Source organism: Triticum aestivum, chromosome 7D (assembly GCF_018294505.1).
Source record: "Triticum aestivum cultivar Chinese Spring chromosome 7D, IWGSC CS RefSeq v2.1, whole genome shotgun sequence".
Taxonomy (NCBI): Eukaryota; Viridiplantae; Streptophyta; class Magnoliopsida; order Poales; family Poaceae; genus Triticum; species Triticum aestivum.
The window spans coordinates 424,399,620-424,413,821 of record NC_057814.1 but is presented as its reverse complement, the minus strand read 5'-3'; the positions used below and the strand labels follow the sequence as shown (position 1 = coordinate 424,413,821).

General features: G+C 50.5%; 1 protein-coding gene across 1 annotated transcript; it reads right to left on the bottom strand.

Moving 5' to 3' along the window:
- Nucleotides 1–8,877: 8,877 nt before the first annotated feature.
- Nucleotides 8,878–10,187, bottom strand: LOC123167387 (RING-H2 finger protein ATL34-like). Its single transcript, XM_044585229.1, has one exon. The coding sequence runs from the start codon at nucleotides 9,725–9,727 to the stop codon at nucleotides 9,110–9,112; it is 618 nt and encodes a 205-aa protein (XP_044441164.1). The 5' UTR covers nucleotides 9,728–10,187; the 3' UTR covers nucleotides 8,878–9,109.
- Nucleotides 10,188–14,202: the final 4,015 nt, after the last annotated feature.

Sequence of the window (14,202 nt, the reverse complement as noted above, 5' to 3'; positions counted from 1 at the left end):
ATTCTTCCGTGCCAGCGCCGAAGCCGCCCCCTGTGGGAGTTCAATTCGAAGAAGCACTAGACTTTGGTAAGGCTCTTCGAGACTACTCACGAAGGCCCCTAGAAGTTGCTTTTTAAGGGCAACAAGAAGCCACCGGCCACGGATTCAGACCGTGGTCACGATTGTAAACACCCCGCCAGCGAGGTATGCTATTTTTGATGTACCCCCAACTTAATTGTTTTGAGGATGATGTGTGAGCTTTTATTATTGCTCTTTCAAGAATTGATGGAGAGGGCGAAGCGGATCCAGTGTCTGGCTCCGCTGCCTGAAGAACCAGTCATCCCGCGTCTAGCGAAGATGCTGGTGCCGGCGCCGTATAAGGCGCCGGAGAAGAAGGCCAAGGGACCAAGAGTGGTCCCCGTCGCAAGGGCACCTCGGACGTGATGTCCGAAGACGATGAAGCCCATTCCTCTGTCCCTGAGGACAATGACGAGGAAGAGGAGGAGGAGGGAAACAACCCTCTCCCCGAGGAGAAGAAGAAAAAGAGGGCGGCTTCGGCGCATCTGGAGGCGGAAGCGCCCAAAAAGGGGAAGGGCGCCCCAGCGGTCAATACCGCATGGGACGTTGACAGTAGTCTGGAACGACGCCCCCGCGCTAAGCCCCATGCCGCATCGTAGGTGACATGGCTCATTCATGCGCACATCCAGCCATTTCTCTTTATTATTTTAACATAGTTAACTACACTATTGCAGTCCGGCCCGTGACCTTATCCAGCGATCCTCATCTGGAGGTTCGTTGGCTCCGTCGGAGATGGCGAGCATGTCGCCACCGCCTGCTTACTCCCCCAGGGCCAGAGACGACACCGAAGTGTTGTCCCGGAGGACCGCTCCGAAGGGAGAAGCCTAGGACGCTGTCCGGGAGGGGCCACAAGGCGAGACCTCCACTACCGGACACATGGGGGAGCCAATCCCCATGGAGACTGGCAAAGAGGGCCGTATCCAGTTCGGCCCTCAGCCGAATACGATTCTAGAGACCCATATGGCTCCGGAGTCGGGCGAGCAACCCCCTTTGAAGGAGGGGGGTGCGCCGCTTCCACCGGTGGCCCCCATCCATCCGGGGGCGCCGGATATCCTGATGGAGGCGCTATGAGGTGCCTCCATTATGGACGAGCATCGTGTTCTTATGGGTGCGGTGATCGAGAAGGTTCAGTTCGCCAAGAGTGGACTGAACGAAGCCTGTAACAACCTGTTGACAGGTTTCGTGGTAAGTGACATAGAAAGAGAAAAACCCCATGTAGTCAGTAGCCCCTGAGACACTGTCCGGTGTTCGGCGAGGAGAACCAGACAGAGGATCAATCTTCTGTTGCAGGAGACTAACGTAATATGTATGCATAAGCAGGTGTCGCTGTTGGCCGCAACCTCGCATGCTGCCGAAGTCTCTGAATTGAGGCAGAGGCTGGAGCGGACCGAGAACGAGCTCGGCGAGGTTAAGGTTCGACTCCAGGAGAAGCAAGGTGAGTAACAACTTGCTGCCTATTCGGAAAGCGTAGGCGCTGTATATTGACTGTAGTGTCGTAATATGTGCAGGAGCCGCGACCGAGGTCGAGGCCCTGAGGAAGGCCCTGGGCAAGGCCGAGGAGAAGGTTGTCCAGCAGCAAGCTGCCCGTAAGAAGCTCAAGGCCCAGGTCAAAGAAATCCAGCAGGAGCTCCAGGATGCGGTGAAAAAATGTGAGACCTTGGAGCATGATGCGTCGGCTCGAGGGGCCGAACTCACCAAGGCTCGTCAGAGCACGGAGACCACACGGAATGAGGCCCAGGCCGCCCTCCAGGAGATCCCAGAGGCCAAGAAGATCACGGCGGGCAAGGCTTTTAAGATGCAAAGCAAGTATGCGGCGAAGCAGTACCTTTTACTAACCCAGGTTCGGAGTTCCCCAGGGGCTTTTGTGGATTTACAACGCAGTGTATCGGACGCCGTGGAGTTCTATCGAGCCGAAGGAGGGGGTTCGACGGAAAAGCTATTCTGGTCGCAATATGCGGCGCCAGAACCTCCCGTGTCCTTCACCGATCAGCTGAAACAGCTGGTGGAGCTGCATAGGGTGGCCGAACTAGCCATGAAGGATTTGATAATCCGGCTATGGCCAGCCGAAGCTATGCCTGGCAGCTACTTCGGACTCGTGAGGCGGATGGTGAACGCCTGTCCTCGGCTGGACGTCGTCAAGCGCTCTGCCTGTATTGAAGGTGCCCGCATGGCCTTCGCCCATTGCAAGATGTGGTGGGCGAAGATGAACGCCGTTGAAGTGGCCAGAGGGCCGCCGGAGGGCAAGGAGCACCGCACACCCGAGCGATATTTTGCGGATGTCATAGAAGGGTCTCGACTTGCAGCAGCTGAGTGCGGGCAGGACATTATTTTCGAATGAAAACATTTGTGTTGCCTTTGCCTTGTATTATGAAAACAAAGCCTATTTTGTAATGTAATTTCGTTGTGCTTTAATTGTTTCCTCCTGTGCGGCCGTGTTGTATGCAATCTGAGGGTTGGCCAGTCGTCGGCTTCTGCCCTCGCGTAGGTAGTACGGAGGTGTTCGGGATGGAATCTAAACAATCTTGATCCAATTATATGGTCCTTGAAGGAGTTGTTTAGCGCAACGAACAAGGCAATCAGACTATACAGCTTAAACGCCCTCACTTAGCCATAGGAGTTTTATAATAAAGCATGGGCGCAGCCCCTGGTCCAAGCCAGGGTGCTGTCAGCATCTGACCGGGAAGTGCCGATCCTTCGCACAACGCGGAAAAAATCTCCAACGATTTTGTAACCCTCGAACAGCTGACCGGCTCTCGCCGTATCATGACAGTCAGTTTTTGGCTTTCTCTACTGAGGTGCTCATCCGGTCAAGGCCTGGGCACAATCGCAGTAGTTCTCCCTTTACTACCCTAGCCGATAGAGCGGAACGTAGGGTAGCAAGCACAGGAGCCGGGCAACCCAACTATTGACCAAAGACATGATTCGCAGCCAATGCATATAATGCTAAATTCGGGGTGCCGAACTTATATATAAGAAGTGTTCGGACTTTGCTGACGTATTGTGGGCGATAAGTAGCCCCTGGCGAATATGAAACGTACAAAAGAGTACCGATGCAGTCGATAAGCAGATCGAAATAAAATGAAGTAAGAAGCGAAAACCACAGAAACTGGGCCGCAATCCATTTTCATTATAACTGGATGGATACGTCAAGGCGTATCTTGTACAAATAATGCGATAAGCATCTGGGCTATTTAACATGTCGGGATCAAGAGGGCGCAGCGTGCGGGTCCTGAGAAATAAGTGGAAATACCGTCAAGAAGAACGTATAGAGGTTACCCTACACACGTATGCTGCTTGCCTCCTTCGTATGCCGATCCTTCAAAGGGACCGGTGATCAGGCCCGTGAGAAAAGGAACCTGAAACAAAAAGAAAAAGGTAAAAGTATGTGTGTCTGGGAGCGGTCTAGCCGAACCATAGATCCCGGGTTAGCTTGTGCCTCCGTCGATGTCCATGGGATTTTGAGTGCGTAATTATGTACGCGTGGTGCGAATGCCACTACTTCATCGGGACTGGGACGGAGGCCGAATTGCTAATCGAGCTCTTGACGAGCCACGCTGTCCTGCTGCAGTGTAGTCCGGAACCTCTTAATAATGTCCAGGGGCTCGGCAGCCGTACCATGGTGCTGCTTGAGAAGGCCGCTCTGTACCTCTGCTGCTAGGGCGGCGGTGTGCTCCTCTGTTCGGAGGGAGCGTTCCGTATTGCCATTGACTGTTATGACGCCGCGTGGATCGGGCATCTTGAGCTTGAGATAAGCATAGTGTGGCACTGCGTTGAATCTAGCAAACGCGGTTCGTTCGAGCAGTGTGTGGTAGCCGCTGCGGAATGGGACGATATCAAAGATTAACTCTTCGCTTCAGAAATTGTCCGGAGAACCGGAGACCACCTCCAGCGTGATTGAGCCCGTGCAGCGGGCTTCTACGCCTGGTATGACTCCCTTAAAGGTAGTCTTTGTTGGTTTGATTCGTGAGGGGTTAATGCCCATCTTCCGCACTGTGTCCTGATAGAGCAGGTTGAGGCTGCTACCGCCGTCCATCAGGACTCGTGTTAGGTGAAACCCGTCAATAATTGGGTCAAGGACTAGTGCGGCTGAACCGCCATGGCGGGTACTAGTTGGGTGATCTCGACGATCGAAGGTGATCGGGAACAATGACCACGGATTGAATTTTGGGGCGAATGGCTCTACCGCGTAGACGTCCCTAAGTTCTCACTTACGCTCCCTTTTGGGAACGTGTGTGGCGTATATCATGTTCACCGTCTTGACTTGAGGGGGAAATTTCTTCTGCCCCCCAGTGTTCGGCTGCCGGGGCTCTTCGTCCTCGTCCTCACTTTGTGATCCCTTTTCTTTGTTTTCGGCATTTAACTTGCCAGCCTGCTTGAAAACCCAACAATCCCTGTTGGTATGATTGGCTTGCTTATCCGGGGTGCCGTGTATCTGGCACGGACGGTCGAGTATGTGGTCCAGGCTGGAAGGTCCTTCATTGTTTCTTTTGTAGGGCTTCTTCCATTGGCCGGACTTGGAGCCAGTGAATCCGGCGTTGACTGTGGTGTCATCGGTGTTGTCGCCATTGCTTCGGCGTTTGTGTCTATTGCGCCGGAGCTTGCCAGTGTAATTCTTGGCCTCGGAGGGGCCTGTCTTGCTGGCTATGTTGTTACTACGAGCCAGCCAACTGTCCTCACCCGCGCAAAAGCGAGTCATGAGTGCCATGAGGGCTGCCATGAACTTCGGCTTTTCTTGGCTGAGGTGGCGTGCTAACCATTCGTCACGGATGCTGTGTTTGAAGGCTGCTAAGGCCTCGGCATCCGGACAGTCAACGATCTGGTTCTTTTTGGTTAGGAACCTAGTCCAGAATTTTCTGGCTGATTCTCCGGGTTGTTGAACTATGTGGCTTAAGTCCTCGGCGTCTGGTGGCCGGACGTAGGTTCCTTGGAAGTTGTCCAGGAAGGCTTCTTCCAAGTCCTCCCAGCTGCCGATAGAATTTTCAGGCAGGCTGTTAAGCCAGTGCCGAGCTGGCCCTTTGAGCTTTAGTGGGAGGTATTTAATGGCATGGAGGTCATCTCCTCGAGCCATATGTATATGGAGAATAAAATCCTCGATCCATACTGCGGGATCGGTTGTGCTGTCGTATGATTCGATATTGACGGGCTTGAACCCCTCGGGGAATTCGTGATCCAGTACTTCATCTGTGAAGCAGAGAGGGTGTGCGGCACCTCTGTACCGGGCCACATCGCGGCGTAGCTCTGATGGAGTCCGTCTGCGGCATTCGGCCCGGGCGTGGTTGGGTTTATCACGTCCGAATAGGTAGCCGTCATTGTGCCTCGAGGCACGTCCTCGCGATCCGTAGATCGATCTTGTATGTCCTGCTCTACTGTCCAGGGTATGCCGGAGGTCGAACGTGTGACCCCGAACTCTTTCGTCTCTATTTTTGCGGGGCGGTGGGGCAGGCTATTGTTCGGCCTGAGTTGCCGCTTTATCCCAACCGCGGGGTGGCCGGTCGGCCGCCCTGTCTCGACCACGTGGTGGTCGTTCCGCATTACGCGAGGGAGATGTGCGCTCCGGTGCCTCCTCATCGAATTGAGGTAGCAGTCTGCGTTTTGGGTAGCTCTTGGCTGGGCGCTTGAGGCCGTATTCTTCGGCTGTCAGGACATCAGTCCATCTGTCGACGAGCAGATCTTGTTCAGCTTGAAGCTACTGCTGCTTCTCTTTTTCAGGCTCCTTGCAGTGGCTATGAGCTGAAGCTTAAAGCGCTCCTGCTCCAGAGGATCCTCAGGCACAATGAAGTCTTCGTTGCCGAGGCTTGTCTCCTCCTCGGAGGGTGGACGGTAAGTATCGTCCTCCGAGCCATCTTCTATGGCCTGTTCATCAGGGTTGTCTTGCCTGTTGTCATGTTCCTCCTGTTCGGATGCCGCTTCGACAGGGTCTTCATTGTTTTCGGCGTCGTCCGGAGTACTTTTTTCTCCGGTGCCAGTGTTGCCATCTTTTGAGCGACGAGGCTTAGAACGGCGTGTGGGGCGTCGGCGCTTGGACTGCATCTCGAAGGGTTTATTCGCATCTGTTTCTTCTTTGTCGTCGCCAGATCCTTTGGGTGTATCAACCATGTACACGCCGTACGAAGAGGTGGCCGTCCAGCGTCCAGTGAATGGCGGGTCTTGGCCTTGCTCCTTGTCGGCATCGTCGTCCATACAGTCGATGTCTTCGGAGCCATAGTCAAACACGTCGGTTAAGTCATCAACAGTGGCTATGAAGTGGGTGGCGGGTGGGAAGCAAAATTCCTCGTCGTCCACCTCTAGCTCGAACCGAATATAGTTCGGCTATGAGTCCTTCTCCAAGGAAAAGTCCTTTAAAGAGTTTAGCACGTCACCCAAAGGTGAATGCTGGAAGATGTCTGCGGCGCTAAATTCGAAAATCGATCACCGATCTAGCTCGGTGTCCGCAGGCGTACCTGGTCCAGAACGTATAGCCGGAGACGAGTCCGGAGTTCCATTGACACAAACATTGCAGGATGTCGAGTCCGTGTGCGGCTCCAAAGCGACGGACTTTGTGGCCTCGGAGGGCACGATCTGCTTTGGTTCTGGGGCCGTTGCAGCAACAGGATCCATCTCCTGGATGTAATCCGACAACAGATGTAAGTCATGTTCATCGGGGCGAGGGGGAGCGATCGCTGCAGTTTCAAACCCATTGAAGATCGAGTCTTCACAGGTGTCCGCAACGTAGTTCAAGCTTCCGAATCTGACCTGGTGGCCAGGGGCGTAGCTATCGATCTGCTCCAGACGGCCAAGCGAGTTGGCCCGCAGTACGAAGCCGCCGAACACAAAAATCTGTCCAGGGTGGAAGGTTCTTCCTTGGACATCGTCATTATTGACAATTGAAGGGGCCATCAAACCTTTCGTTGACGGCACAGTGGAACTCTCAATGAAAGCACCAATGTCGGTGTTAAAACCGGCGGATCTCGGGTAGGGGGTCCCGAACTGTGCGTCTAGGATCGATGGTAACAGGAGACGGGGGACACGATGTTTACCCAGGTTCGGGCCCTCTCTATGGAGGTAATACCCTACTTCCTGCTTGATTGATCTTGATGAATATGAGTGTTACAAGAGTTGATCTACCACGAGACCGTAATGGCTAAACCCTAGAAGTCTAGCCTATGTGAATATGGTAATGAGTATCTGCCTATCCGGACTACGCTCTCCGGTTTATATAGACACCGGAGAGATCTAGGGTTACATGGAGTCGGTCACATAAGAAGGAATATTCATAGTTGGTTGCCTAGCTTGCCTTCCACGCCAAGGAAAGTCCAATCCGGACACGGGGATAGTCTTCGGCCTTCATATCTTCACAGCCCATCAGTCCGCCCCAATGAATAACAGGCCGGACGCCCGAGGACCCCTTAGTCCAGGACTCCCTCACACACCCCGCTCTTCGTGCCGCCACCGCCGCCGTCGCCGCCCGTCCAGCCCAAGCCGGAGCCGGAGCCGACGCGTAAGCGCTCCCCGCCTCCACCCACTTGGCCGGAGGAGGCCTACTCGTGGACGGGCCAGTACCGCGAGTGGGTGAGCGCGCCTCCCGTCCACTTCGCCGCGACGCCGGAGCAGGAGGAGGCCCACCTCGAGTGCTGGAAGGAGCACTGGCTCCGCCAGGAGCAGGCCGACGGCGAGGAGCAGATGCGCTACGAGGCCATGCTCCAAAGTGACGCGGAGGCGCTCCGGCTCGAGGAGGAGGAGGAGCGCACGCGGCTGGCCGCAATGCCGCCGCCCCAGCAGACGCCGGAGGAGGCTGCCCTGGCAGCGTACCAGGCGGCGTTCGGGTGGGCTGGCCCTGCTCCGGTCTTTATCGACCTCACCGACGACGGCGGCGTCGACGGCAAGGGCAAGGGCAAGGCCGACGACGTCTATGGCAGCGTGCGGGGCGGCAGCAGGCGGGCGCAGACTTTTTTAATGTTTTATTTAATGTTTATTATATTTAGGTGGACTTTGGCCGGTGTTTGACCGGCCACTTTATGTTTAATTATGTTTATTTCGTGCAACTTGTTTTTTTTTTCACGCCGGCACATTTGGGTCGGCCTCCCCGTTGGGCGGTCAAGCCGACCCATTTTAAAATGCGGACGCGCACGTCCGCCTGGCCGACCCAAACGGACAAAAAGCGGACAAAGCACGCGTCCGTTTGGGTCGCCCCGTTGGAGTTGCTCTTATAGAGAAAAAAAGATAGAGAAAAAACTAACAATACACATTTTTTGATGAGAAAAAATGACTTAGCATGAAAAAAGTTCAGGCAACTTATAAATAGAGGGTCCCTTAGCTAGTACAACTGTTCAATGTGGAGAGCATGGAACACGTAAGCCACACACCATACCATACTATCCGCGTGAACGGGGATAAGCTAAGATCCGTGCGTAGGACATTCGGAGCTCACTTCCATGCTGCAAACCTGCAAGAAAACCTGGCGTGGAGTGTTTCACGTCCTCCATCGTCAAGTCACCTGTCACGCTGTCAACACGCTCGTACCCTCCCCGGATTACCAATTGTGATCATCATAAGCATAATCTGCTCAGGCCAGGCGCAGAGGAGGTCGGCGCAAGCGCAATGGCAGCCCTGCCACGCTCTCGACGTGGGTGCGCCGCGGCAGCCCTCCGCGATCACGCGACGCCCATGCCTGCTTGGGCAAATTCCAGGCGTGCGCGACACTGCCCCGCCGTACGATTTCGGTACGAGTCTCCATCGGATGGATTTCCGGATTATCTCAAGTCGGGGAGTGATCAGTGTCGCTGTTCCTCAAGCCTATCCCCTCGCGCCTGCTAAGTTCCAACGCCCGGATTGACCACCGCCTAATGGAATCTCTGCCAGATCGTTTTATTCTTGTCTCACTGAATACACCAATTGAACTGCACGTACGCCAACAGTACTAAGCATCTGGCGTGAAGAATGGTAATAATCCCTCCCTAAATCGAACTCTTCTTTCTCTACTACATTGGCTTAGTTGCCGTGTGGGTAATTCGAATTCCCAGAAAGGAAGTAAGGAATGTCGCTACAGCAACAGCAGCAGTCGTATGAATCGGTTTCACACCGGTGGCAACGCCTGGGCCGATGAGCCCGTGGCGGCCGCGGCAACGGCTTTCGCGGCGACCTTCCGCGGCGAGAGCTCGCAGCGGCAGAGCGGGCACGTCCGGTGGGTGTGCAGCCACATGTCGATGCAGTCCACGTGGAACAGGTGCCTGCACGGCGGCAGCTGCCGCACCATCTCGCCGCCCTGCACGTCCTCCAGGCACACCGCGCACAGCAGCTGGCAGCTCCCGCGCGGCTCGTCGCCGCCGCCCTTGCTGGCCGCTGGGCCCTCGTACGCGAATGTCGGCAGGGCGCCGATCGCGGCGTCCGTCAGCCCGCACGTGCACCGGCGCACCAGCCGCACCGTTGGCGCGGGCAGCCGCTGGCCGAGGCCGCTAGCGTTCCTGTGCGCCGGGACGGTGCCGCGCGCCGGCGCGAGCAAGGCGACGAGGCCGAACAGGAGGACGAGGAGGCTGGTGATGGCGCAGGCCCTGGCGGGGCTGACGACGGCGAGGAGCACGCAGAAGAGCAGCAGCGACACGAGCGCCGCCATGATGGCGTAGCAGATGTGCGGCTCGTCGTCGTCCACCGCCAGCGCGCCGCCCGTCGCCAGCCTCGGGTACAGGTTCAGCATGAGTGCGGCCCTGCTGTGCGCGATCCTCCTTCGTGCGAATGCTGGCTCGGCAGAACAAAACCGTCGGCGCTAGAAGTTTATCTGGGTAGGCGCTGTCGCGGTACGATGAGTCAAGATTCGCGGCGTCGAGGAAGAGGTAGAAATAGGCCTTCTTGTTCTCCGCCGTGCGCCGGACGGAAAATGGAAAGCGACCGATCTCTCTGCGTGCCGCCGTGGTACAGTGGATCGCGCCGCGCGCTCTCTCGGCCGGCGGTTTGAGCGGCCTACGGTTTCGAGCTCCGTTGGCTCGTTCGGGAAGAGTCGTGCCGATTCATTAGCTAGTTCGAGCGTGCGCGCGCGCGAGGATTTGGCGGCGTCGTAGAGTAACGTCTCAGGCGTGAGCGCACGCGGTGTGTGGTTGTGGCCGCGCGGAGTGAGGAGGAAGACAAGGAGAACGGGGAGAAGTGCGCACCGAGCGACATATCACACGGTCGTCGTGTCTAGGCAGTTTACGTGATAACGTGATGTCTTATGCTGATTTGTCCAATTCAGCCTTGTCGAACTGTGTCCTTTGCTCCCTGCAGTTCCGGTACGGGTCCCCATCGGCTAGGGGATGGCGATGCGCAAGAGATATCTGGCCTAGGGTGTGTTTGGTTGAGGAACCAACTGTCACGGAATGGAATGGTTTCACCATTGAAACAGATCGGTTACGTTTCTGTGTTTAATAGGTGCAAAAAAGTAGAACGGTCGATTCCGTTCCAGTGTTTGATTTGAAATAATGGAATGAAAAATGGAACAGCAGAAATTCAAAAATTCAGCAACATTTCATTAGTATTTTCAAGAAAAACAACATAATAATATATATTGACATAGAACACAATTTTCAGCAATAATATCATAAGGTAGCAATCAGGTAGCAAGTTCATCTGCCACATCCAAAAGCAATCAGCCAGTACATGTCTCTCACATACAACCATACATGTTCACATTCCAAATATCCTAAAGCAACCCAATGGCACTACAGTCATACAAGTCAAGTTCACATACTTGACAACCATACAACCATATCGAGTTTAGAAGTTTTTCTTCACATACCTACTCACCCAAACAAATTTGTTGGTTTCGGAAAGTTTCATGACGGCTCTTGTCGTCTTGTGGTTGTCAACAAGATGAGCATAGTAGTGGGCAAGGTGCTCTTCTTGAAATTCTTTCAAACTAGGGACTACATTTCAAAGGTCATCGGGTATATTATCCTCATCTCCACCAGATTTCGCAAGAGCTTCAGCCACAAGTTTAAAACCATCTTTGAGAATGGCACCTAGTGGATCCTCTAGAGCTTTCACCACCTTGGCCTTCTTTTTTGGTGGTCCTTTGGGGTGAGAAGACTCACCAACTTGTGGTGACGTGTTGATCTCACCATTCTCCTCATCATCAATGTCAATAGAAGTAGATCATTTCCAGACCTTGGATTCATCCCCTTAGCCCCGGTTGTTTCAAAAAATGGTCGCCATGGCATGTTAGTGTTCAATTTGGTTATTCAAGAAGGGAGCGTCAGGTTTGTGGGTCTATAAAAAATTTGCAAGTCATTAGCAAAATGAAGGCGGAAAATGAAGGAGACCGAGTTCCGTCTCGCAGTAGGCGAGCGGTAGGGAATGATGATGAGCAAGAGCTATATCTCGCATACTACGACACTGATTCATGTGGAATTCCCTTTTTGACGCATCAAATAGGCGGACCTTCGTCGTGGCGTCTATTTATGGCCTTAAGCGAGCTACAAAGTTCCCCGCTGAAGCGCTACAGCTATCGGGCCGGTCCATTTTCCAATTTTTTAATGAAATAGGTCAAAAAAGGGAATTGTTCCCGAGGCATCGCTATTTATCGCGTTCAGCGAGTTGACGTTCCGACTCGCTGAAGCCAGCGAGCGTATGGGCCGGCCCACGTGCGCGGGTAAGCCCTGCATGTTTCCTGTTTCGTTTTTTCCATGTTTTTTCTGTTTGCTTTATTTTTTACTTTTGTTTATACTTTGAAATATTCTAAATACATATATTACAAAAACACTCTCCCAAAAACAACATTCAAAAAATGTTGAACAAGAATTTGAACAAGTATTTAAAAATGTTGAATAAGTATTTGAAAAAAATGTTGAATAAGTACTGAAAATGTTGAACAGGTATATGAAAAATATTGAACAAGTATTTAAAAATGTTGAATGAGTATTTAAAAAATATTGAACAAGTATTTGAAGAATGTAGAACGAGTATTTGAAAAAGATGTTGATCACGTATATAAAAAATGTTGAACAATTATTAAAAATGTTGAACAATTATTTGAGAAATGCAGAACAAGATTTGATAAGATGTTGAACAAAGTATTTGAAAAAATGTTGAACAAGTGTTTGAAAAGAAATGTTAATCATGTATAAAAAATGTTGAACAAGAATTTGAAAAATGTTGAATAAGTATTAAAAATGTTGAAGAGTATATGAAAAATGTAGAACTGGTATATGAAAAATGTAGAACATGTATAAAAAATGTTGATCAAGTATTTGAATGTATTTTAATAACTATGAAAATGTTGATTTTTTTAAAAGTGTTGAAATAGCGTTCAGATAATGTTGAACATGTATACAAAAAATGTTGATCACATGTTACAAAAAATGTTTTTGACATATACAAAAACATAGAGTGAAAACCAAAACAAACATAAGAAAAAACAAAAAACGAGAAGGAAAAAGAACAAAGAACAAAATAAAATTAAAATAAAAAACAAATTGAATGAAATAAAAACGGAGAAGGAGAAAAAAGAAAGAAAATTAAAAAACGGAAGAAAACCGCTCGAATGCCGTCAAGTAGGACGCACCCCTTGTTCTCAACGTGAAAGGAACTACGGCAGTGTGGCTACGACAGCGCTCTGTTATCCTGGAGATTAGGGATCGAGTCCATTACCTCGCTTCCTTTTTTACGATTAAGCACGCGTGAATGGGTCAGCCCAGTATGACGCGAGGGGGAAAAAGCTTCAGCGAGAGCTGCTATTTCTCTCGCTTAATGCCACAAATAGCTCTCGCGATGTTCCTGTGGGGGTTCGATCTCGCGATCAGCTGGTTTAGAAGCAAGTTTGCCCTTAATAAGCAGGCCAAGAACTACTAGAAGGAGAAAAGAAGGTTTTTTTTGTTTATCTTCTGATTTTCCCTTTTTTCTTCTCCTTTTTTTTCATTTTCTTTTCTTTCTTTTCTTTTTATTCTTCGGGATTTTTCATTTGTTTTTCAGTTTTTAATTCATTTTCCTTTTCTTTGGTTTTCTGTTTCTTTTTTCTTTTTTCTTTTTGTTTCTTTTTGTTTACACTCTACATTCTTATCACATGGTCAACAATTTTCAAATACTTGTTCAACATTTTTTAAATACATGACCAAATTGTTTTCAGATAATTTATTCAACATTTTTCAAATACTTGTTCGACATTTTCAAATACATGATCAACATTTTTTTCAAATACTTTGTTCAAAATATTTTCAAATACTTATTCTACATTTTCTCAAATACTTGTTCAACATTTCTTAAATACTCGTTCAACATTTTAAATATACTTGTTTAACATTTTTCATATACCCGTTCAACATTTCTAGTACTACCTTAACATTTTTCAAATACGTGTTCAACATTTTTAATACTTATTCGACATTTTTAAAATTCTTATTCAAAAAAATTTCAAATTTGTTTTTGTGGGAGTGTTTTTGTAATATATGTATTTAGAATAATTTAAAGTGTAAACAAAACTAAAAAAGAAAAAAATTAGAAAAAACGTGAAGAAAAAACGAAACAGGAAACAAGTTTTTTTTTAGACAACGAAACAGGAAACAGGTAAGGTGCTTACCCGCGCACGTGGGCCGGCCCATATGCTCACTGGCTTCAGCGTGTCGGAACGTTCTACTCGCTGAACACAAGAAGTAGCTATGCCCACCCGGGAGCTCCCGAAATCACTAATTAAGGAGTACTCGTTGCAAAGAACACTCCATCTTTCCAGGTCACGACAAGTAGCGCACATGCAGCGCGCCACTTATCGCAACCTGGGAGTTTTCCCTTTTTTCTTAAATTCATTTATGCAAAACGTTTTTATCTCTTAAACTGTGCGTCCAAATCTCAAACCGTTTTCACCATTGGATTTCTCGCGTCAAGATCTTCAAAACTAGATCCCATGTTGATAGGTTTTGACGAACTTTTTTTTCACGAAAAAAACCGGACGAAAAAACCAAACCGGGAGCACGGTTTTTTCCCTTTCCGAAAGAGGCACGCCCGTGCCTCTCACGAAATCACAACCGTGCCTCTCGTGGAAGCAAAACCGTGACTCTCGTGGAAAGAAAAAAAAACAGAAAACGCGTTTTTTCCCCTTTCTGAAAGAGGCACGCCCGTGACTCTCGCGAAAGCACAACCGTGCCTCTGGCAAAAGCAAAACCGTGACTCTCGCGAAAGAAAAAAAAAACAGAAAACGCGTATTTTTTT